This window comes from Podarcis muralis, chromosome 17, assembly GCF_964188315.1.
Source record: "Podarcis muralis chromosome 17, rPodMur119.hap1.1, whole genome shotgun sequence".
NCBI lineage: Eukaryota > Metazoa > Chordata > Lepidosauria > Squamata > Lacertidae > Podarcis > Podarcis muralis.
The window spans coordinates 21625533-21648312 of record NC_135671.1 but is presented as its reverse complement, the minus strand read 5'-3'; the positions used below and the strand labels follow the sequence as shown (position 1 = coordinate 21648312).

The 22780-nt window shown below is 41.5% G+C and overlaps 1 protein-coding gene across 10 annotated transcripts in view; it reads left to right on the top strand.

Annotated features, from left to right (window-relative positions):
- Positions 1-22780, top strand: part of KDM4C (lysine demethylase 4C) — a 197169-nt gene that overhangs the window by 74487 nt on the left and 99902 nt on the right. The window contains exon 10 of one of the 10 annotated variants that reach the window (XM_077921536.1): positions 19906-20641. The exons of the other annotated variants lie outside the window; for them this stretch is intronic. Within the exon in view, the coding sequence (XP_077777662.1) occupies positions 19906-19935 (30 nt within the window). The 3' untranslated portion in view covers positions 19936-20641. Of the gene's footprint in view, positions 1-19905; positions 20642-22780 lie in introns of those variants that run through there. 10 annotated transcript variants of the gene reach the window in all.

The following is a 22780-nucleotide window of genomic DNA, read 5'->3' as shown; positions in this document are numbered from 1 at the left end:
ATCCCATACTCAAAATAAAGCCAATAAAATGAGTTTAAATATTTCAGTATTTTCATTCATTCTTTCTTTCATTCATTCATTTCCTGCAAACTGCTAAAATGTCAGTTTCGTTCTTAGCATGTTCTAATTCTTTCTGTGCAGTTCAATTTCACTTGCAGATGCTCATGCATGAAGGCCTGGATTAGCAGATCATGTTAAATGTATAGTGATTATCTTCACTAATTACCAATAATAATGTGTCTGTCCTAGTCATGTCTAAAACAGGGCCACTGGACAACAGAAGAAGCCTGTGGTTTGGGTTCTTGTCCACCCCACCCGTCAGTCATGCTTACAACTTGGCATTGTGTGGCCAAGAGAGAAGTTAGAGAAGCAAGAAAAGAGACCGAACTAGAGGGCAGGGGGAACCCTGAGTTCAGATCCTACTTTTTTAAATGCAAAGGGGGATAGTAGAAGACTTTTCAGGATTCTGCTTAAATCAGGAGGATTCCCTTGGCACCAGAACACTGGGGTTGCTTAGGTTTGTTCCTCATTTATTTTTGAGGATTTGGCAAAGGAGAAAGGTACAGAAAGCAAATAGACTGGTAAGATGTGTTGCCACACACGAATTAATCTTGAAGCATGTTGGCCAAGATAAAACATTGTGGCACTTTGAGAACTTGTTCTCTCCCATTATTTTCTTTTCTTTGAACATCCAGGGAAAATGTTGTGATGGAAGGGGACCAGGGGTTTAAGCCCCTATAGTTTTCCTTAAGCCCCATGTGGTATGGAAAAGACTTAGGGGAAAGGCTATGAAGAGGGGATGGAGGCTGTCATGGAGCCCTAACAAATGAGCTATAAAAATTGACGTGGGGATGGTTAAAATGGGGAGAGGAAGAAACTGTAGTGGTACAGGGGCAAGGTTGCATGCAAAGCTGAGCAAGACTGAATCAAACTCCTAGACTTAAATACAGTGGTACCTCGGGTTAAGTATTTAATTCGTTCTGGAGGTCCGTTCTTAACCTGAAACTGTTCTTAACCTGAAACACCACTTTAGCTAATGGGGCCTCCTGCTGCTGCCACGCCACCGGAGCACGATTTCTGTTCTCATGCTGAAGCAAAGTTCTTAACCTGAAGCACTATTTCTGGGTTAGCGGAGTCTGTAACCTGAAGCGTATGTAACCTGAAGTGTATGCAACCCGAGGTACCAGTGTACGTCGTTATGCCAGGGTGGGGTTTTCCTGAATACTTAGAAGGGTATTTGGATCCCTAGTAGATTTCCCCTGTTTGCACTGTAATAGACATTACAAACTTTTATGGGTGCTAATATGTTTAACAGTGGGTTCTGTAGGGCCCCAGGCGCAGAGCTATCCCTCTCCAGGGATCCAAGTTGCCAATCAACAGGTTTGTCCAAATGACTTGATTGCATTAGAAGCAGAGCATGGAGAAAGGCACCTGCATGTTCTGGGAGGTCTCACCCCACTTACATAGAAGGAGGAACCATCCTTTGAAAACTAGTGGCATACTTAAAATGAGAAGAGGAGTGTGCTTCCTTGGCAACAAATTTCTAGCACAGCGGCCCTACTGAACAACAGAGATTAGGCCAGCAAATTGCCTGGGTATAAAGCACCTAAGCCCTTTTGCCAAAGTCTTCGATTTAAGTCTCCCAGCACCTTACAGGCCTGAGATGCCTGCAGGACAATCCAATGATAACCAGACCTGTAAAAGTACATTGCAACATAGTCTGTAGAGTCATCTACCCCCTTCTTCTTTATTTTGTAAATCACTGAGAAATATAGGTGATGGTATTGTATTTATCCTGATTTGTACTTATCCTGGTTTATGACTCTTGTAATAATATAACAGGCTTTATAAAAACTTTACCTCTATGTCATTTAAATATTTATTATTATTTCTTATTGAAGTCTATATAGAAAGGGATTAGAAAAGGTTGTGTCGTTTATATCATGGTTCTTAATTTTAAAGACATGGGGAATTTGTGACAACTGATAAAGAATTAATTTGCAATTCAAATTCTTTTCACTTCCCAAATCTATTAGAGCATGTTAAGGAAATATTATTTGATAATGTTCTCTGAGGCTATAGTCAGATGTCATTCCTTCCCCCCCTTCTTTTGCTGTCTTAATGGAAGTAATCTCAACTCTGCTGGGTTCCTTGACATGTTTGAATCAAACCATTGCCCTCACTGAGGAAGCAGATCGTTGGAAGAAAATGGACAGCCTTCTGTTACAAGAATGTATAGAGACCAAAATGCGAACCCCCTTCTTGCAAGTTTTAGTCTGTTGTAGAATAAAAATGTGTTGAAACCCTGACACACCTGAAGTCATAGTTTCTTGTAGTATGTTCTGTTTTTGTTTTAAAAGACAAACAACTTCAGTTTAATGTAGATAAAAAGCATGTTCTGGCAGTGGAATAAATAGACTGTAAATGAAGTATCACAGTATTTAATGGTATTTAAAGGGCAAACAAATTAAGTAATATTTCTGATTGACTAGTTTTCATTTTGGGAGGACCATTTAGTATGTGTCTTAGACTCAGCACCACTATTTGCATTCTGTGCCTTTGGTTACCGTCTTACTGCAATGGAACTGCTAAGAGATTGCTGAATATCAGTTATGAAAGAGATACCAGATACTGTTTTTTAAAAAATAGGTTCTTATATATTTTTGTCAAACAGCATTATCTGATGAATCATCTTACAGTGACCTAATAATTTGCAAATTTAGTTGCATGAGATATTTCTCCATGTTGTATCTGTTTCACAAAACTTGGAAGTACAGTGGTGCCTCGCAAGACGAAATTAATTCGTTCCAAAAGTTTTTTCTTCTTGCGAGTTTTTCGTCTTGCGAAGCACGGTTTCCCATAGGAATGCATTGAAAATCAATTAATGCGTTCCTAGGGAAACCGCCTTCAGACCAGGTCTGGGGACAGTCTGTCCCCCGACCTCTTCTGAAGGCTGGGTGGGGGGGACAAGGGCTTTTCTTCCCACCGCCAGCCTTCAGAAGGCTGTTCTGAAGGCTGGCGGTAGAAAGAAAAGCCCTTCTCCCCCCCACAGGACTTCAAAAGAGCTGCGGGAAGTCCGGCAGGGGTCCAAGGGATTCCCTCACTGCCGCCTGCGTTTAAAAGGACTCTGGGGAAAGCAGCGAAGCGCGCTGCTTTCCCCGAGCGCTTCTAAAGGTGGGCGGCAGTGAGGGAATCCCTTGGACCCCCGCCGGACTTCCCGCAGCTCTTTTGAAGTCCGGCGAGGGTCCAAGGGATTCCCTCCCAGCCGCCTGCGTTTAAAAGCACTCCGGGGAAAGCAACAAAGCGCGCCGCGCTTTGCTGCTTTCCCCGGAGTGCTTTTAAAGGCGGGGGCTGGAAGGGAATCCCTTGGACCCCCCCGGACTTCCCGCAGCTCTTTTGAAGTCCGGCGAGGGTCCAAGGGATTCCCTCCCAGCCGCCCGCGTTTAAAAGCACTCCGGGGAAAGCAACAAAGCGCGCCGCGCTTTGCTGCTTTCCACGGAGTGCTTTTAAAGGCGGGGGCTGGGAGGGAATCCCAAGGACCCCCGCCGGACTTCCCGATGCTCGGGGAAAGCAGCGCGCTTCGCTGCTTTCCCCAGAGTGCTTTTAAAGGCGGGGGCTGGGAGGGAATCCCAAGGACCCCCGCCGGACTTCCCGATGCTCGGGGAAAGCAGCGCGCTTCGCTGCTTTCCCCAGAGTGCTTTTAAACGCCGGCGGCGGTGACCATGCCCCGCCCCGTCCCCGCCGCCCGGCATCGGGGCATGGTCCCGATGGCGGGCGGCGGGGGGAGGCGTTCCCGCCCGCCCCCGGCATCGGGGCATGGTCCCGATGGCGGGCGGCGGTGGGAGGCGTTCCCGCCTGCCGACCGGCATCGGGGCATCGTTCCGAAGCCCGGCGGCGGCAGGAGGAGCTGTCCCCGCCCCGCCGCCAGCCTTCGGAGGAGGTCCGAGGACAGCGGGGAAGACGCGCTGCGCTTCCCCGCTGTCCCGGAGATTTCCCTATGGGCTGTCGTCTTGCGAAGCCAGTCCATAGGGAAATTCGTTTTGCGAAGCGCCTCCAAAACGGAAAACCCTTTCGTCTAGCGGGTTTTCCGTCTTGCGAGGCGTTCGTCTTGCGAGGTACCACTGTACCTGATACTTATTAGGTTAAGCATACTTCATACTTCAGAATAAATATTATTGCATTAGGAGTTTTGGTGCATTTTGTCCCAACCCCAGTCCCATATTAAAACCAGAGTTATCCACATAAGCACCCAAGATATGGAACAGCCTACCAAGAGAGGTACAATGCAAAGTAAAATACTTTTGGGTATTTATTATAGAATAAATACTAGTTTCTGTCATGTATATCAACCCAACATTTATGGATGTGTCTCCCTTCGGTGTCTTTACTGCTTACAGTGATTTGACATGGTAGTCCAGGACATGAATGATATCACAGCATGAAAAAAAAGTGATTATGTGTGCAGACATATATTGCAATTCTCTCCTCCATAATTTTGCAGAATGGCCCGTTTCCAGTTAGTTCTTATTAGGTGTCTTTAATTCAGATGTACATATGTAAGAACTGTGCATATAGCAGAGCTTAAAAAGTACTAGTTGTTGCTGTCATAGTAGTTATTTTAGGCAGATACTCCTATTTGTTTCAGGAGCAATCTCCAGTGCAGTTTAAGAGAGCTAGCCTTTTTGGAATGGAGGGGTTAATTTCAATATTCTGCTACACCTGAACATCATTCTCACATCTTTCTGGGTAGCAAGCACAACAACAACAAAGTATCCATATGGCTAAATATCTCTATTCCTTTCTCTCCACAGTTTTTGTGAGATTAGAAATGTATGTCAAGCCTGACAAGTGGCGGTGTTGTATTTTTCTCAATTCCAAGTTGCATAGCTGAAAGTGTCTGAAGCATTTTGTTTATTGTCATAAAGAGATGACCTTCTACTCTTACTAGTGCTTCTGCTCTTTCTAATGCTGTCGTTTCTTGTTATATTAATGATTAAATGTGTCTGCAAAAGTATACGGGACCAATTATTGCTTCAATGAAAGCTACCCAAGTATTACTCATTATCCAAGTAGCCTAAAAGTGGAACAAATTAGATGCAGCCAATTTGGGAATGCTTGAGGAATCTGTTGTTTGCAAATTCTGCTATAGACTCACCAAATCTGCAACCATGAGGCTTGGCTTAGCATTATGTGTGAACCAGTTTCTCATGGCTTGTTTCTTTTCAAACAAATAATGAGCAGGGGTTGTTCCTGGCTTACTGCTTATGGTTTGTTTGGAAGGAACAAACCAGGAGCACTAGTTCACACATAATGCTAAGCCAAGCCATGTGATCTGTTTCTCCCAGAGGCAGGTGGACAGAGTGTGGCTGAGCACATTTTACAATCACACTGCTTTCTCACCATGGCTTTCCATTACATGTGAATGGGGCCATAGCGTCATAATGCAGATAGTTAAAACAGAGTTTTACAACTATCTGTGCCAGTTCATTTAGTAGGAATTGCAGTGTAAAGTCACCACAGCTTCTTGCTGCTTCACTTGGGCACCATATAGTTTTGAGGCTCTAGGTTTTTCCTAGCATTAGTTACAGGTAGGTAGCCGTGTTGGTCTGCCTTAGTCAAAACAAAATAAGAAAATTCCTTCCAGTAGCACCATAGAGATCAACTAAGTTTGTTATTGATATGAGCTGTCGTGTGCATGCACACTTCTTCAGATACACACTGAAGAAGTGTGGATGCACACGAAAGCTCATACTGGAAGGAATTTTGAAATCCCCCCCCCCCCCAGCATTGGCACTAATGCCCATAGTCATCCTCCTGGAGGAGGTTAATGATAACAAAGTACTTTTTATGTTATTTATTAAATATGTATACTGTACTGTATCACCCTTCAGCTGAAGAGCACAGGGCTGTTTACAACATAAAAATGCAAAATGAAAACACAAAATACATAATAAAACAAAAACAAAAGAAACAATAGCCCCTCTCCCTCCAGACACATATAAGAAAGGTTCTCTGAAAGTCAGTGTTCACAGGTCATTGCAAGACGAATGTCCAGCAAATGTACTTACTAATTTCCTATACATGTAGATCATTTGTTCCTTTTTATGCTATGCATATCCTCTAGTGCCCTTTTTCTCCCTGTTTAGTTTTTCTTTCCAGGTGTTACAAAGAGGATGATTTTATTTGGGACCAATCTTATTGGAGGTTTTCCTTGGAGCTTTTAAAGCAGCGATTGGATAGCCATCTGTCATGGATGCTTCAGCTGAGATTCCTGCATTCAGGGGGTTGGACTAGATGACCTTGGGTCCCTTCCAGCTCTGAGATACAGTGTTTCTCATAGAGTCATTTGCTCTGTTTTTTCCTCTTTTGGCATTTTAACATTCATCCCTATTTGCTTGCATTGTGCTTACACAGTTTCCAGTTGATCATTCATCCCTCACTTTTCCACGTGTTTCCCCTTCACTTTCCTAACTGCAAACAGTCTGAGGTGTTGTTGTTGTTTTTAAAGAAATGTTGTGCTAAGGTGATGGAGCATGTTAATCCACTTTAATTGTACAAACCTAAAGTTGCAGAATGTGCTCGAATCATATCCTCAAAATAGTGACAATTTGTAGGTGCCCCTGCTGGCTAAAAGGAAAAGCACAGTTAAATCAATTGAATTCAAGGCTGCTAGGGTAGATCTGATGCCAGTGCATGAGTGCAGAGATACAGATGCAGTTCCCACTGCCTCTATGAAAAGCCCTTAGAGTGCCAAACAAATGCTTGTGCTTTCTGTCTGGATAGTGGAAGAAGAGTAGATTGAGCCATCTGTTAGATGGCTGACTATGATTGGCCAGCTCTTCTTTTTGAAACTTCAGTGCTCACTCACCTTGGGGAATCTGCCTTCTCCGTGCATTCCTAGTGGCTGTGGTTATGCTGACAGGAGAAGGACGAGGGGAAAGAAGCTGGTTTGAATTGCATATTGATGTGGAAGACACAAGACGAAGTCGCTGTGGAGGTTCTGGGTGTTATATTGATTGTGGTGATAAGTCCAATGAACATATAGTGATTTAGACAGGGGTTAATAGGTTGAGAATTATTATTATTATTATTATTGAAATGTAAAGTTATTGCACTACACAGTGCTCTAATAAGAATGATGGCATGAGGTTAAACAAACCAAATCCAGTCTCTGCCACTAGTGTTTTAAGAGTCTTAGGGCTTATGGCCTGAAGAATTGTTTGTGACTCTCTACAAACAGTGCTGGACCTTGGCCTAACACCTAGGAATGACTCTAGTACACAGAAGTAGCACAATTGTTGGGTAATGCATGGTGGTTGGTGCCACTTTTGTGTATCAGAACTATTCCGAGTAACAATGTCAGCTTTAGAAATTATGAATATCAGTAATATGGAAAATTAAACCTTTTCTCATTGCTCAGTGGATTGTTGTTACAGCATGGTGCACTCCACTCAGTTATCTAGACTTTCTTAACATACCTCAAATGAGGCTTCATTATATATATAAGACTTTTTGTCAATAATGTTGTTCTCTGATGTGGAACATTGCACATTTTTGATGAGGTAGAATAATATTTTACTCATACTTCTATTAAGGCAATGCCAGGATTTTCTAAATGGAATATGGACTTTATTCCCTTTTAATTTTTTTGTAGCAGAATACCAAAACTTAAATGTAGTGGAGAGGATGACTAGTGGAGAAGATGACTTGCTGCGTAACAGCAATGGAGTACTGGAGATCTAAGTCCACAACTGCAGTCAACCTTGACTGTTACCCTCATTCCTGTGGTCTAATATACCATATTTTCCCCATGTATACCGTATTTCCCCCCCAAAAAATAATGTAAAAAATTAGGGGGCATCTTATACATGGATACATCTCTCCCCATTTTCTTAAATGTGAGTGTCCCCCCCAAACAGGGGGTGTCTTATACATGGGGGCGTCTTATAGACAGAAAAGTACGGTAATTCCCAGACCTTCTTTTCTAGGTTCAGTATTCAGTGAATAGGTAAACAAATCTGTAAACAAATCTATGTTTTATTTGGTATTTCATTTGTATTCAGTTTTGTTTTACGAGCATTATTTTCTAGATTATGGTGGGATTAAAAACAACTAAGTAGCATTTGAATTGGTGGTTTTCGCAGAAAACACTATTTTCCTTAAATATGCACTTTTATAACAGAGGTGGTAGAGGGAAAGCTACAATATATTGGGCCAGATTCAATTAAGTAGTCCCCCCCCCCCCAAAGCCAGTGCAATAACTTTTGCTAGTGCAATGGGGCTTTGCCCTTCTCCTTGCTTTGCATGCCCCCCCAACTCATTCAGGGAGGTATTTGGAGACCCCTGGAACAGCATGCCAAGGAAAGAGATGGGAGATAGTTCCATCAGGAAAGCAAAAATACTTGCATTAATTGAGCAATCTGGTGAATGACACATTTAATTTCTCCCATTGCTCTTAAAAAAACAGGACTGAATGTAAAATGGCTGTTATAAATTTGATGAAAGTTGCTCTATTTATTGTTTTGGCTTAGGTACATGTCTAGCTAAATGTGAAGCTGTAACTTGCAACCATGCTATCTTGCCTTGAAACATATGCTATTAGGTATCTTGAGATCCATTCAATTAAATCACTAATATTTAATATATAGATATATAAATATTTATGTACTGTACATAGAGCCTATCCAGCCAAAGCTTATTACTTCTAAGATCCACAAATATCAATGGCAAAATTAAGCATGTTCTATATTAAATCAGTGCAACTTAACTAATGGCTAATGTTGGCTAGATTGTACCCTTTATGCATATTTATAGTAAAATTTAGTTCACCTGAGTACAAACAAAGGTAACTTTGATATTTTGATAAGCTCTATATCAATGCAAAACTTATGCATATTGATAAGATACTAGCCTAATATTTTCCTTACATTCTCATTTTGAATGTACAGCAATGGCATGGGATTTTGAAATGGCTTTTTGAAATGTATTTTTTAAAAGGGAGGCCGTCAGACAGTCGATTCCCAACCTACATTCACAAATGGTACATACCAGCAATTGATAAAAGGGATCACTGAGGAGGAATTTTCTCTCAGTCTTTTAAAGGTGCCTCTTATTTTCTCTACAGAAAATATGCTGTGTCCCCAGTGCAGAGAGCAAGACCTAGCATTGCCACACAGTAGGGTAATTAGAGTCGATTTTAGATGGGGTCTGGCTGGATAGTGGCTGAATGTCTACCTCAGGAGACAGCCTTATGCTCTGTGACCATGTTTATTCTTTGAAAACGAGACCATTGTAATTGTGATTGCAAACACTGTAGCTCAGCTGGAAAGCATTGCTGAAAATCACTTGTAGGTCAAATGTTTAGCTTGGGCAGTTTCTCATTTATTTTTTAAGCAAAAAGCAGCTGAGCAATAGGAGGGTCCCAAGGCATTATACCACCAACAGCCCTAAAACCAACAGCTGAGTAATGCAAGAGTTATTGCGTTAAGTGGCACTAGAAACTTTCTTGTGGTTAGATCTTGCATGCCTTGCACTCTCGATCCTTGGCTTCCACTGCAGTTATACTATTTGGTTGAATACAAGGTTCACTGGTTTGAGGCCTGTAAAACTGAGAACTTTTCCAAAGCTTCTAATTAGAGGCTTTGAGATTAAGCTGAACAAAATGTACCTACTTTCTAATAACTATTATATATGTAAAATCCATTGCTCTGAGGAAATATGTGATTATTAAAACAAGCAAGCAATTAGGAACAAAGTATGTGTGGTTGTATTATTAAACTTCCCACTCTGAATCTCAGTTCATCTTGGGAGTCAATTTTCAGAAACTTCTATCACGAAGTAATAATAACAATTATAATAATTTTATTATTTATACCCCGCCCATCTGGCTGGGTTTCCCCAGCCACTCTGGGCAGCTTACAGCATATCTAAAAACATAAAACAAACATTCTCTGAAGTTCCTGTTCTCTACTCACGTATTTCTCCTTTCTCTTATAGTTTTAAGATGTTGCTTTCATTAGTGTTTTTGATTCTGTGTGTGTGCTGTTGTTGTTTAGTCGTTTAGTCGTGTCCGACTCTTCGTGACCCCATGGACCAGAGCATGCCAGAGCGCTTCTGTCTTCCACTGCCTCCTGCAGTTTAGTCAGATTCTGTGTGTAGCTCAGTACATTAAATACATAGATGATGGAATAATAAAATCATAGAGTTGGAGGGGACCCAAAGGTCATCTAGTCCAACCCCCTGCAATGCAGGAATCTCAGCTAAAGCATCCATGACAGATAGCCCCCTCCGTGTTAAGGATAAGCAACCATTCCAGGAGAGAGCTCATTTATTATTCACACCATCTTTTATATCAAGCATTATTCCTTTTAAATATATTTTAGTAGGAAATAACAGTACATTATACCCTACTGCAAAAAACTTAATTCCTAACTAAGCATATGCTGCTGAATTGTCTATTTAAAGATGGAACAATGTGGTAATAATTTGGTGAAGTAGCATCTGCACATAAAATTACGTGCTGATTACACTGGAACAGTGAATGCAAAAGTTTTATTCCCACTGTTTTGACATCATCAGAAAGCCGTTATCATTCCTCTGTGGAATGTTAAAATTTAATGATCTAATTTAGCCATATCATGTGTAGTGTAAATAAAAAATAACCCTATTAACTATTCAAAATTCTTGCCACGCAATCTTTTAAGTACTGTACTTCAAAATGGTATTTAAACACCAAAACACTGTTAAAAAGGGCGGTGGGGAGAAACCTCTGAAACATGCTTAGATCATTTTCTTCTTTGTTTGCATAAGAACATTTCTCACACAAAATGAGTATTATCTTTGATTAATCCTGCAACATGCTTGTGGGTCGGGTTTGCATCGCTGCTTCCTACCATACAGATTTCAGCAAACACACAGGATTTTATATATTTATTTGGGTGTCCCTTGAAATTACGATTGAGAAATGAGAACGGAGAATGAACTTCCAAAGGGACTTCTCAGTTAGAGGATTCTTCATTTGGAGAGAAATTTCCACAAAGAAGCATTGCACAAACATAATTTACCATCCTCTCCATCACTCTCTGAAGTCCTGTGCCCACCCCCATGTACTCCTGAGAATTCCCCAGGTCTTCAAAGCAGATGGGGGGGGGGGCATGTGAGGGACTGAAAAGGGGAGGAAAGGAAGAGGATGTCTTGTTGCAAAAGTGGAAGTACATTCTGCTTATTGGTAGACACCATTAGATAGACTGATATTTATTACATTTTAGACTTCTTACACTCTTAGGATTTCTCTGTGAGCAAATCAACATTCCTCCCTTTTCGCATACTGATGGGAAATATTGGCCAATAACGCAAAATCTGATTTGATTTTAAATTGAATGTGTTATGAATACATTAAAAGTATCAGCATATGTATCTAAGGGCTTCCTCACTGGAGTTACTGTATGTTTGCAGTTGTTTGTGTTTCCATTTAATTTGCGTATTTCCACATGATGCTACCCTCTAAACACCACCTGTCTTGATGCTTCCCCCCTGTAACTTCAGGAATAATCTGATAAATTTGGGGGGGGGGGGGGGACAGGCTCTAAACCAATCCACTCGGAGCTGCAGGCAATTTGCTTTGGTGCTTTGGTGTGGTTGGATCAGTTGTCACTTTCTGCTACTCCCATTTCCAGGCTCACTATTTTCTTAATGCTTTCATTTATTTTCCGCCTGTGCTTGTAGGTATTTCTGGTGCACTTTTGCTTGAAGGATCCCAAAAACTGCACAAGCAAATTTACAATTGCCTAATTGTGTGCTTTTGCACACCTCTTGTGTGGCGACTTAAAAACCCCCCAAAAACAAGGCTTCCACACTGCATGCGTACCCTGTTGGTACGAATATAATGGAATCAACAAGTTAGAAGGCAGGGCAAATGAAAAAGGGTATGTCTAATGGTATGAACAAGAAAGACTGAAGTTGCTTCTCATAGACATGTTCAAATAAGTCCAGTATAATTTGAATAGGGGAAATGTGGATTAACAGCAAAATAAAGCTCAAATGTGGAATAACTCTTAAGTGTGGGTTTTAAAAACCCTCTTGTGCTGTAGGATGATATCAAGAAACTTACCTTTACAAGAATTAGAATTAATAGATCATCCAGGTTTTGCACCCTCTTTTCTTTCTGGCCAAACCAGCACCTGCAGAAGCAGCAGCAAAAGAAGATTGATTATGAAATGGTTTTTTTAAGTTAGATCAAACTATTTAGACCAGGCACAGGCAAACTCGGCCCTCCAGATGTTTTGGGACTACAATTCCCACCATCCCTGGCCACTGGTCTTGTTAGCTGGGGGTCATGGGAGTTGTAGTCCCAAAACAACTGGAGGGCCGAGTTTGCCTGTTTGCCTATGCCTGATTTAGACCCTATTCCACTGTGTTAGCTTTCAGGCAGCAAGAACCCCTGACTGAGCTGCACTGAAGTGCCAGCACTCCAGATGGCCAGAGAGGGAAGCTGCAGCTACCAGCCTAGCAAGGATCAAAGGACACAAGGAGCTCATAGGATCTCGTTCTTCCATCTTCTTGAACAAGCAGAGTGGTATAGAAGGACCCCTCTTTCCTGCTGGATATAGTTTCTAAGTAGTGTGTGCTGGGTGCTTGGTTGGGTTATTAGAAGGGGAAACCAAACACTTCTACGGCCACTGGATTCTTCAAAGTCTTCTGCAGAAGGGGTGCAAGTACTGTTGCCCTCAAAAGAGAGAGAGAAGTAAGATTTGCTTTGAAGAACCCACTACTGGTATCTTGCTTTGACCCCTTCCTCCCATCCAAACTGTACCCCCAGTCCTGTGGTATTGAATAAATGTGCATGAGCAGCTTCTGGAAAATAATAGTCACTGGATTTTTGTTTGCATTTGGAAATACATATGAAAAGGTCTTCTGTTGTCACAATAGAAATGGTAGCATGTTGGGGAAATTGGGTGTGGGGATGCCTATATACTGGTGGCATAGGGAAGATATTTTATTATTTCTTTTGAAATCAGGAGTTGGAAAGTAGAGGTAGGAGCCGCTAAGGCTTACAATGTCTTACCTTCCAACACTGACTTTATGCCAAATCTATTTTATTCAGAATTACAGCGGAAAAGTCTGTTTCATATTGATTTTTGCTCTCTACTTCCAAACTAAGTTTTGCACTCTAATTTAATCTGTCAAATGGCCAAGAGAATGACTTGCACATTTTCTAATGGATACTTGTTCACAATTCATATTCTGAACGTAGAATATATTTCTGCACTTTCCCTTCTTGACAGTGAATAGACCACAATAGGCAGCCACTTTCCCCGACACTCATAAAAGGGTTGTCGTGTCGTGATTTCCTTTTTGCACATTTATATTAATAGCCTTACTTTCTTATCGTTACTGTATAGGGTGTACAGATGTCTATTCTGGCACCAGAAATCCAATTGGACATAGAGAGGTAGAATTGTCTTAGAATGGTCTTTACTGCCTGCCAAAGTACTGAACTGATATCAGCTGTTTTATTTATGCTTGATTTCTGGATAACAGCAATATGTTCTAAAATATTCCCTTGGAAATCTGTGAGCCTGAGAGATGATTATACAGTATAGTTGAAAAAGGATGTGTATTGTGGAACTGCCATTTTTAAAGAACACTTTTTAAAAAGAAAGGGGTGATTAATGGGCATTTAAAGACTAAAAAACAGCTTGCATGCTGTACAAAACATTTTGCCCAATCTTATCAGTTACCTTCATCCTAGATATACAGTGAGACTCTGAAAGCTGACATTGAGACAGAGACATAATTTTATAGTGAACTTGCATATTATCTTGAATTCGGGATAAGTTGAATTTATCTAGTTTCTGCAAGGATGGAGCATCACATATTTTGTAGATTGAAAAATGCAGTTATAACAACTCTCACGGTTTTTGTGTATACATATCCAAGTTCTGTGAACAATGTGATGAATAAATTAATGCAGGACTTTAGAAAACCTTTGCTAAGAAGAGTTTTATTGTAGATGTGATAATAGAGAAAAAGCCTTCTAACTGATTTTTTTCTTGGGAAAACAACTATGTGCAAATTATTTTGTTAAACAGGGTGATTTTTTGGGGTAGATCATAGCAAAAAGAGGGTGGTTTTTTGTTTTTGTGTGTTTGTGTTTAAGTGTTTCAAGTCACACTTGCACATTACAGTCATACCTCTTGTTACGTTTGCTTCAGGTTGAATCTTTTCAGGTTGTGTCCTGCGACGACCTGGAAGTAACGGAATGGGTTACTTCTGGGTTCTGCCGCTCGTGCATGCGCAGACGCAGCGAATCGCAACCCGCGCACGCGCAGACACAGTTTTCGTTCTGCTCATGATGCGAACGGGGCTCTGGAATGGATCCCGTTCTCATCCAGAGGTACCACTGTACTGAGGGTGGGTGGGGGTATCTTCACTCCTTGTGCATTATCTGTTTGATTTCCCCATGCCTGCAGTGCTTCCCCTGAACTCCTGTTCATGAAATTGTCATTGTGTATGTACTGTCATCTGATGCACAATGGCTGTCTCAGATCTCCACAACTCAGCTTAACTGCAAAGTGGATGTGGCTTGTGTTTTCAGATCAGATGGAAGCTGGTTTGAAAGAAGACACACTAAACAGCAGTATTTCTCAAGAAACTACAGGATAGATATGGATTGTGGCTAATGCCATGTGTACACAGCTTCAAACACGAGCAGTGTGCCAGAGCCAGAGTAAACAGTAATGTGTACAGCCGTGGTTCTGTGCTGAACCATGTTATAATTTGAAGGGAAGTGTTGGGAGCAGGGAGGGCTATGCAATAGACTTATTGTTTGTTTCATTAATATTCTTTTTATTATTTAGTTTTTGCATTCAGAATTCCATATGCCAAACAACAGGAAGCCTTGTAATAAATTATACTTTTCTACCTGAAGGCATTTATATGTAGTTAACTTTAATGAAATCTGTAGCTTGTTTTGTGTTTGGGTAACGTTGTTCAGAGAATTTCAAATGGCAAGGGTTTGAGTTAATAAGACAACATCCAGTTGCAACAGCTATGATTCAAAATTGTTTTAATTGTTGAAGCTTGTCGAAGTGTGTAAGGAAAGATACCTTTCACTTCTTAAAAATGCAGTATTCATACCTGCCTTTATTGAAAGTGGATGCATAGCAAAGCAATATTTAATGTTTGATCAGTCCCTAGATGAGTTTTTTCACTATGTTCAGAAACTGTATTTACATTTTCCCTTTAACTTATATATGAGAACGTGTACATGCTATTTGAGACTTTATTTTTTAGCTATTGTTAGCAATACAAAGCAAATCCATAAGGAAGCCATTGTTCCTTAAACAAGTCATTAGATATCTACTTGGACTGGCTTCTAATTTAAAACTGAGGATGTTAGAGTCAGGATCATTTATTCTTAGAAAAAAATGGCTTCTCTCTGCTCCGCAACACACTTTTATTCAAACCCTAGTCTCTGATCCAGCACTGCTTCAAGACAGCAGTGCCAGAAGTGGAAGAAAAAAAGGAAGCAGGGTGTTTAAACTAGATATATGTCCACCTGGAGAAAAGAGAGGTAGATGTGTAGGAAAAGAATCAGGATGACTAATATTCTATGATGATGACTGTATTCTAATCAACTTTGAAGGCAAACCCACAGTGATAGCCCTCACCATAGAAATCAGATGATAATAGTAAAGTAATCTTAAAATTTCCTCCTACATCAACACAGCAAAGCCTTCTTTGTAAAAGTAAGAGGATTTTAGTTCCTTCTTATTCTCTGTATGCCTATGCATTGGCCAATGTTCTTCCATACTACCTCTGAAAGGCACAAAAGGACACCCACAAATTACTCCAATCGATGTCTGTTGTTGTTGTTGTTTGTTGTTTAGTCGTTTAGTCGTGTCCGACTCTTCATGACCCCATGGACCAGAGCACGCCAGGCACTCCTGTCTTCCACTGCCTCCCGCAGTTTGGTCAAACTCATGCTGGTAGCTTCATCAATGTCTGTAGAAACACGCAAACATATTATATAAAGGAGTAGCACATGTATTTCACTCCCTGCTAGATGTTTGAATCCCAGAGATTGTTCCATAGTTCATCAGCAGGACCGTCTTACCCATAGGTGCTAGGGGTGTGGGGCACCCGGCCAGGCCAAGAGTCCGGGGATTGGGAAGAGCCGACAGCCGCTGCTGAGTGGAGCAGAGCCCGTCGGAGCGTCGCAGCTCTTCTACTGCGGGCGAGCAAGGCGCTGAGGCAGCCAGCTGGCTCCGTCCTCCTGCGTGTCTGGGATTGGCGGTCGGTCGAGAGGCCCGCCCAGCACACACTGCTCACACGAGCCTCGGGCTAAACTATTGTTGCGCTGGGCTCTGCTTGCGCCCCCCGCCCCCAGGCACCCGGCCCCGGCCTTGCTCTGCTGCTGCTGCCGCCACCTCTGGCTCCTCTGTTGTTGCTGAGGCGGCCGGCCAAGGTCAACAACTTTGGGGTCCCCCCCCAAAAAGGTTGACAACTCTGGGCAACCTGGGTGTGTGTGTGTGTGCTGGGCGGATCTTTGCACCCCGGTGCTGCATATGCTTAAGACGGCCCTGTTCATCGGTATGAGTGGGAGCCAGATACCTATCCCAGTAAATCACCTGCACTCTTTAAACCCCCTTGCAACTTTAAGCTTCCTATTTAATGTGATAAAACTATAAGCACAAGTTGTCAGGATACATGTATTCTCTCTGTTGCTTTGGAGTGAGCATGTTCGCTTCCTAGTGTGTATCAAGACAAAGGATTTTTCAAGGAAATGGCTAAAAGAAGTCAGTCCAGTTTTTAAGCGCAAGTTGTAACCAAGAATAAAAGCTATTCTTCAAGGGGGGGGGGGAAACCTTCCTCGTACATAGGAAGCTTATCAATCTGTAGAATCTACCTTGGCGGAGGCAAATAATGCTGCTGTGTGTAGTGCTACTAGTCACTGTTCTAGTCAGTCAGCTGTCTTCCAGGGTATTTTGTGTTTTCTATTTTCTCTCCCACTCCGTTTTCCATTCCCCACACCCCATACCAGGCATCTAGGTTTCTGTGGCCACCGAGCACACTCAGTCCTCACTGGCTATTTTTGGGATTGCCCCCTTTAGATTTCCGCTAAAGATTTGTGTGTGTACTACTGCTGATAACACACATGCACGGTTATGTGTGGATGGTGCTGTTTTCTCTACATAAACTACTTGAATCTGAACTTCAGAAATGGAGGGAATGTTTCCTCTCTTTTCCATTTGGAACTATAAAATTTGAATTCTCAGGTTTTTATTATTATTGGAAGCTGTTGTATTCTAGTTCTGCTACTTAATAAGGCTGATCCCCACCCTTCAATATTAAATTATCACCAGATTTTGTTACCTGTGAATACTGATGGAAGCCTAAAGAGAAGTTAATGGTTGTGATTCTAGATCAATGATTCCATACAGAGTTGTTTTTCAGACAGCTTAGCTATCCATCTGTCCAGCTATCCAGCTATCTATCTATCTATCTATCTATCTATCTATCTATCTATCTATCTATCATTAAATACAATATTTCATGTTTCTAAGCTGAAATGCTATTTATTTAATCAACCACATGAGGCCTGATTTGGGCAAATTTTGACTTCAATAAACGCTGAAATTGACACGCAGTGCAGATCTTTCTACAATTGTTTTTACAAAATCACTTCATTTTGGCGAACAGTTGTCATAAGTCTTTCAAATTTTATCCACCTGGGAAGTGGTGATGAGAGTACAGTAGTGGAAACTCTTGTTAACATGTTTAAGCAGAGATTCCTGCTGCCATCTCATTTTGCAATGTGTCACTTGAAACACTTTCACCATCCATCCTTTATCTTAACGAGGCATTCATTCCCCGACTGTAGGTCCTTCTGCACTCCAAATGGTGCATCTATAGACAAGAGGCAGGTATTGGCAAACTTGGGGCAACCAAAGGCTTGCAAAAATACAAAATAACTTTAGGGTCTGGGATGTGGGGGAAGGAACCAAAACACACAATGAAGACTGAACATGTTCAGTGGGCACAGAATGCTGGGGGGAACCAAAAACTGTGAGGTAAGCCATGGAGTAGTCTGAGAAAGGACAGGACTGGCTGGCTGGAACCCTAAACAGGAGTTGAGTCATTTGGAAAAGAAGACCAGGGAGATGGGGAATGGCTGGTTGGTTGACTGGCTGGTCGAAAGAGGCAACTGAAGAGGAAGGCACACAGCAGCCCCAGAGGTTTCAATAATCAGATATTAACAGAGGTTCACTCACAAGCCAAGGAGCGTGGAGGCAGTAAGAAGGAGGATGTTGGATGGGCATTTATATTTCCTTGTTTCCCCCCTCTGTTGTCCTTTGTTCCTTTTCTTGACTTATCTCCCCCCTTCTTAGAGAGACAAGCAGAAAAGGATGGGGGAAGAAACATTTCGGCTTGTTTCCAGTGCTGGTCACATTAGTCTCATGTTTGTCATGACTATTAATTTCAGTGGGTCTACTCTAAGTAAGAGTAGCATTGGTTGTAGCCAATATCCACTGTGATTCAACTAAGCTGCTTTGTGCAGAGAACAAAGACCACTCATGCAATGGGATTTCCCCACTCCACGTCCAGCACCCCCTGTACCCTCTAAATCTGTTTGGGAGGGTTAGGGAAAACCCCAGTACAGGCTGAGAGACATGCAGTGGGAAGAAAACAAAGAAAGTCTCTGCTGCATGAACAGAGTTCATTCCATGCATCCATAACCACATTGAATTCTACCCCAAGATACAATGCGAGTACTGTAGAGAGAACCATCTTATTGGTTGCATAAGTCATTTCCTGGTTCACACTGAGAAGCTATTTTTAAATTGTCCCTAGGATATTAGGTTTTCCCCCCACCCTGAGTTTAAAATTTGGGAGGAAAAAACCCTGGAAATAAGTGGGAAGCCTAGCATTTTTATTTATTTTTGTGTGTGACTCGTGAACATAGTGTACTTTTCAAGGCTTTTTACCAAGAGAACACTTGTTTTATTGAAGCCTGAACAAATGATAGCTGATATCAAAGGTTTCTGCGGCACTGCCTACAAGTTGCTGGAAGGTCAGTGTAAAAATATATCACTCTGATTCTGCTAGGGAAGAATGGCTATTGTTGCAACCTGCTCTAAAATCCTTTTCACATCTAAGTGGTGCCTGACAAATGTTTGTTCTGTAGGTTATATGGGAAGTGTAATCATCTCCGTTACTGCCCCTGTAACAAGCTTTATCAGGGTGTATCTTGTTTTTGCTTTAATTCTGAAAACTAGTGACTCTAAGTGAAAGGAGTCTTTAACAGTTCGGCCCTGCAGGTTTAGCAATTATTGAATGCCATTTCTGAATCCGACCTAGTACAGTGGTGCCTCGCAAGACGAAATTAATCCGTTCCGCGAGTCTCTTCGTCTTGCGTTTTTTTCGTCTTGCGAAGCACGGCTATTAGCGGCTTAGCGGCTATTAACGGCTTAGCGGCTTAGCAAGCCCATAGGGAAATTCGTCTTGCGGAACGACTCAAAAAATGAAAAACCATTTCGTCTAGCGAGTTTTTTGTCTTGCGGGGCACCACTGTAATCTATGGTAGTGAAAGCTTGGATTCATTAGTTGATTGGGAAGAACATATCTAAGAACTCTTTTAGTTGCCTGTTGTTTTTAAATTACTATTATTTATAAGATTTTATTAATCCGTCACAATAAAAAAACCAATATAATCTAAACCAAAACCAAACCAAACCAAACCAAACCAAACCAAAAAAAGCACACTAAGTCCTTTTTCACAAGTAAATCTTAACTTGATCCACACAGAGAAATCTGAACCCTCCCAGCTGTCACCCAGGAGCTTCCCTTTCTTCTCCCAACCTCCCATCCTAAAAGATCTTCCTTTCCCTGCCTCTCAAACAGGGTCCTTCATCAGCTATCCATCAGCGCTGATCTGCCCACTGCAACTCGAAGAAGAGGCAAACAGCTTCTGCAGGGAACACACTGGCGAAGTAGTACTCAGCAGGGCTTCCTTCTCCCCCTGCCCTCTTCCAGACTTCATGTATAATTAGCGTTTAGAACCCTAATTAGATGTTAGCGCTAGTCCATGATTTGATTCAAGGCCTGGACTGGGGTGGCATGCACAGGCATATCAATTGCACCTCTAGTATCTATGGTCTGACCTTGTTGATTACATATGCGTTCTACTTGTAGGATGAGTTCACAGTACTTTCTCACATGACTGATAGGCCTGGCCTCATCTGGATTTCACTCTGCTTCAATGGATTAATGATCTATGAAACATCAATATGTCCCCATCAATATGCCTTATTCCCATACAACCACCCTCAAAATTTGAATAACTCTGAATTTGACTGGGAACACACATCTATTAAAATCCCCCTTTGAATTGCTTATGGATGCAGCATATTTCATTTTTTGCACATTTGGAGTGGGGGGAATAAATGGAAAATGAAAAAGAAAAAGTTCTACAAAATGCCTCTGTTTTCATTGTCTGATGTGCAGCTTTTATATTTCCAGTCTCCAGTGAATAGAAGCTCAAATATGTATTTTTCAACAACTGATGTTTTCAATTGGTGTATATGAAAATCTCTGAATAGTCTTAAAACATGGTGTTTGAAATAGGGATCACTGTCTTCTGAAAAACAATATATATATATTTATTACATTTTCAGGCTTTACATTTTAAACTGCAACCCTTCTTAGTGTTCTACAATGTTGTCACATCAGAAAATATTCTTGTAAAAGAATATTGTGAATAGTGTAATTTTTGGGGAAAGTTTTTTTTTCTTTTTAAAGAATTGTTTCACATCTGAATGTTATTCCACGAGGGATGTATTTCATCAATAAATTAACAGTGGCTTATATATTAATCCCTTCTCAAACTGCAGGAAGATGTGAAGTCTCACAGCAAATGCTGTAATCTCATAAGCTATCTTTTATGCAATTGTTTTTCATGCTTGACGTTCATTGTACCTTGAATTTAGAGAGAATTTGATTGCATGGGGGGGAATTCAATGCAATTCTTCCTTTGTGAACCCCCATCACTGATGTCAATAGGAGATAAAATGAGTGTGCTGGTCTAATAGCAATGAGTATCATCTTTCTTTAAAACGAATGAGAGTGCTTAACCTGGTCAGGTAAAAAGAGGTATAAAAATAATATGATTAGTTCTGAAATACATCAATTTAATCATATAGCAGCAATTACTACAATGACTCTTCAATTCATCATTTGATTCTAATTGATGGTTGTTATGACATTTGAAGTTTTATTTCTGATGTTCTCTTGTAAGTAAGCAAAATGCATAAGTCTGAAGCAGGAATTAGATGTATTGTGATGGAGAAGTATTCTCATTGAGAAAATACACTGTTTAATACATTAGATACATACATAACTGGGAGTAAGTTCCAAGTCAGCAGGATTTGCTTTTGAGTAAACATAAGAGGATTGCACTGAAAGCTTACTTTTAAAAAGAGCAAGGACAGAGATACCTTTTAAATAACTTGTTGCAGAAGTGGAAATGCTAGTGAAAACTGTTCTTATTTGCAGAGTATATTTTAACTCTGAAACTTACTTACTTACTTAATTTGTATACATCCCTATACTCTCAGGTCTCAGGGTGGTTACAACATGAAATCACAGTATAAAATCACAAAATTTATAATAAAACAAAAAAGGGGCACATTCTTATGTTGTCACCTTCCAGACCTCTCATAGAAGAGGCCCACAAAGAACGACCTCAGAAGATGATCTCAGGGTCAGGTTAGGTTCATATAGAAAGAGGCAGCCTTAGAGGTATTGCAGTCCTGAGTTGTTTAAGGCTTTATAGGTCAAAACCAACACTTTGAATTGGGCCTGGAAACTAACTAGTAGCCAGTGCAGTTGGACCAGGATTGGTGTAATATGCTCAAACCCTGGTGAGCATCCTGGCCGCTGAATTCTGCACTAGCTGAAGTTTCCAAACCGTTTTCAGAGGCAACCCTATGTAGAATGCAATAATCTAACCTTGAGGTTACCAGAGCATAGACTGTAGGCTATCCCTGTCCAGATAAGGGCACCCAAGTCTCAAGTGACAGCAAAGGACCCAGTTCTCCCAAACTACATAACAGTACCTTTAGAGGAAGTGTAACTCCATCAAGAGCAGGCAACCTCCCAGCCATCCAGTCTAAGGAACCACCAACTAACAGTGCTTCAGTCTCATCTGGATTGAGTTTATTTGTTGGCTCTCATCCAGTCCATTATCGAGGCAAGACACTGGTCCAGTACTTCCACTGCTCACCTGCAGATGTAAAGGAGAAGTAAAGCTGAGTCTCACCAGCATATTGCTGACAACGTACACCAAACCTCCAGATTACCCCAGTGTTTTCATGTAGATGTTCAACAGCATAGGGGATGGGCTTGAACCCTGCAGAACCGCACATTGAAGGCTCTACAGGGGTGAAAAACACTCCCCAAGCAATCCCTCTGGGAGCGACCATCCACGTAGGATCGGAACCACTGCAAAGCAGTGCCGCTCCCCCCCCCCCCAACTCTAGACAGCTGCTCCAGAAGGATACCATTGTCAATCGAAAGCTGCTGAGAGGTCAAGGAGAATTAACAGGGACACATTTCCCCTGTCTCTCTCCTGACAGTGGTCATGATACAGGACGACCAAAGCAGTTTCTGTGCCAAAACCGGGCCTAAACCCTGATTGAAATGGATCTAGAAATGTTAGTAATATTTTGTCATTTTCAGTTAGCCTCTAAGGCGTGCGCGCGCTCTCTCTCTCTCTCTC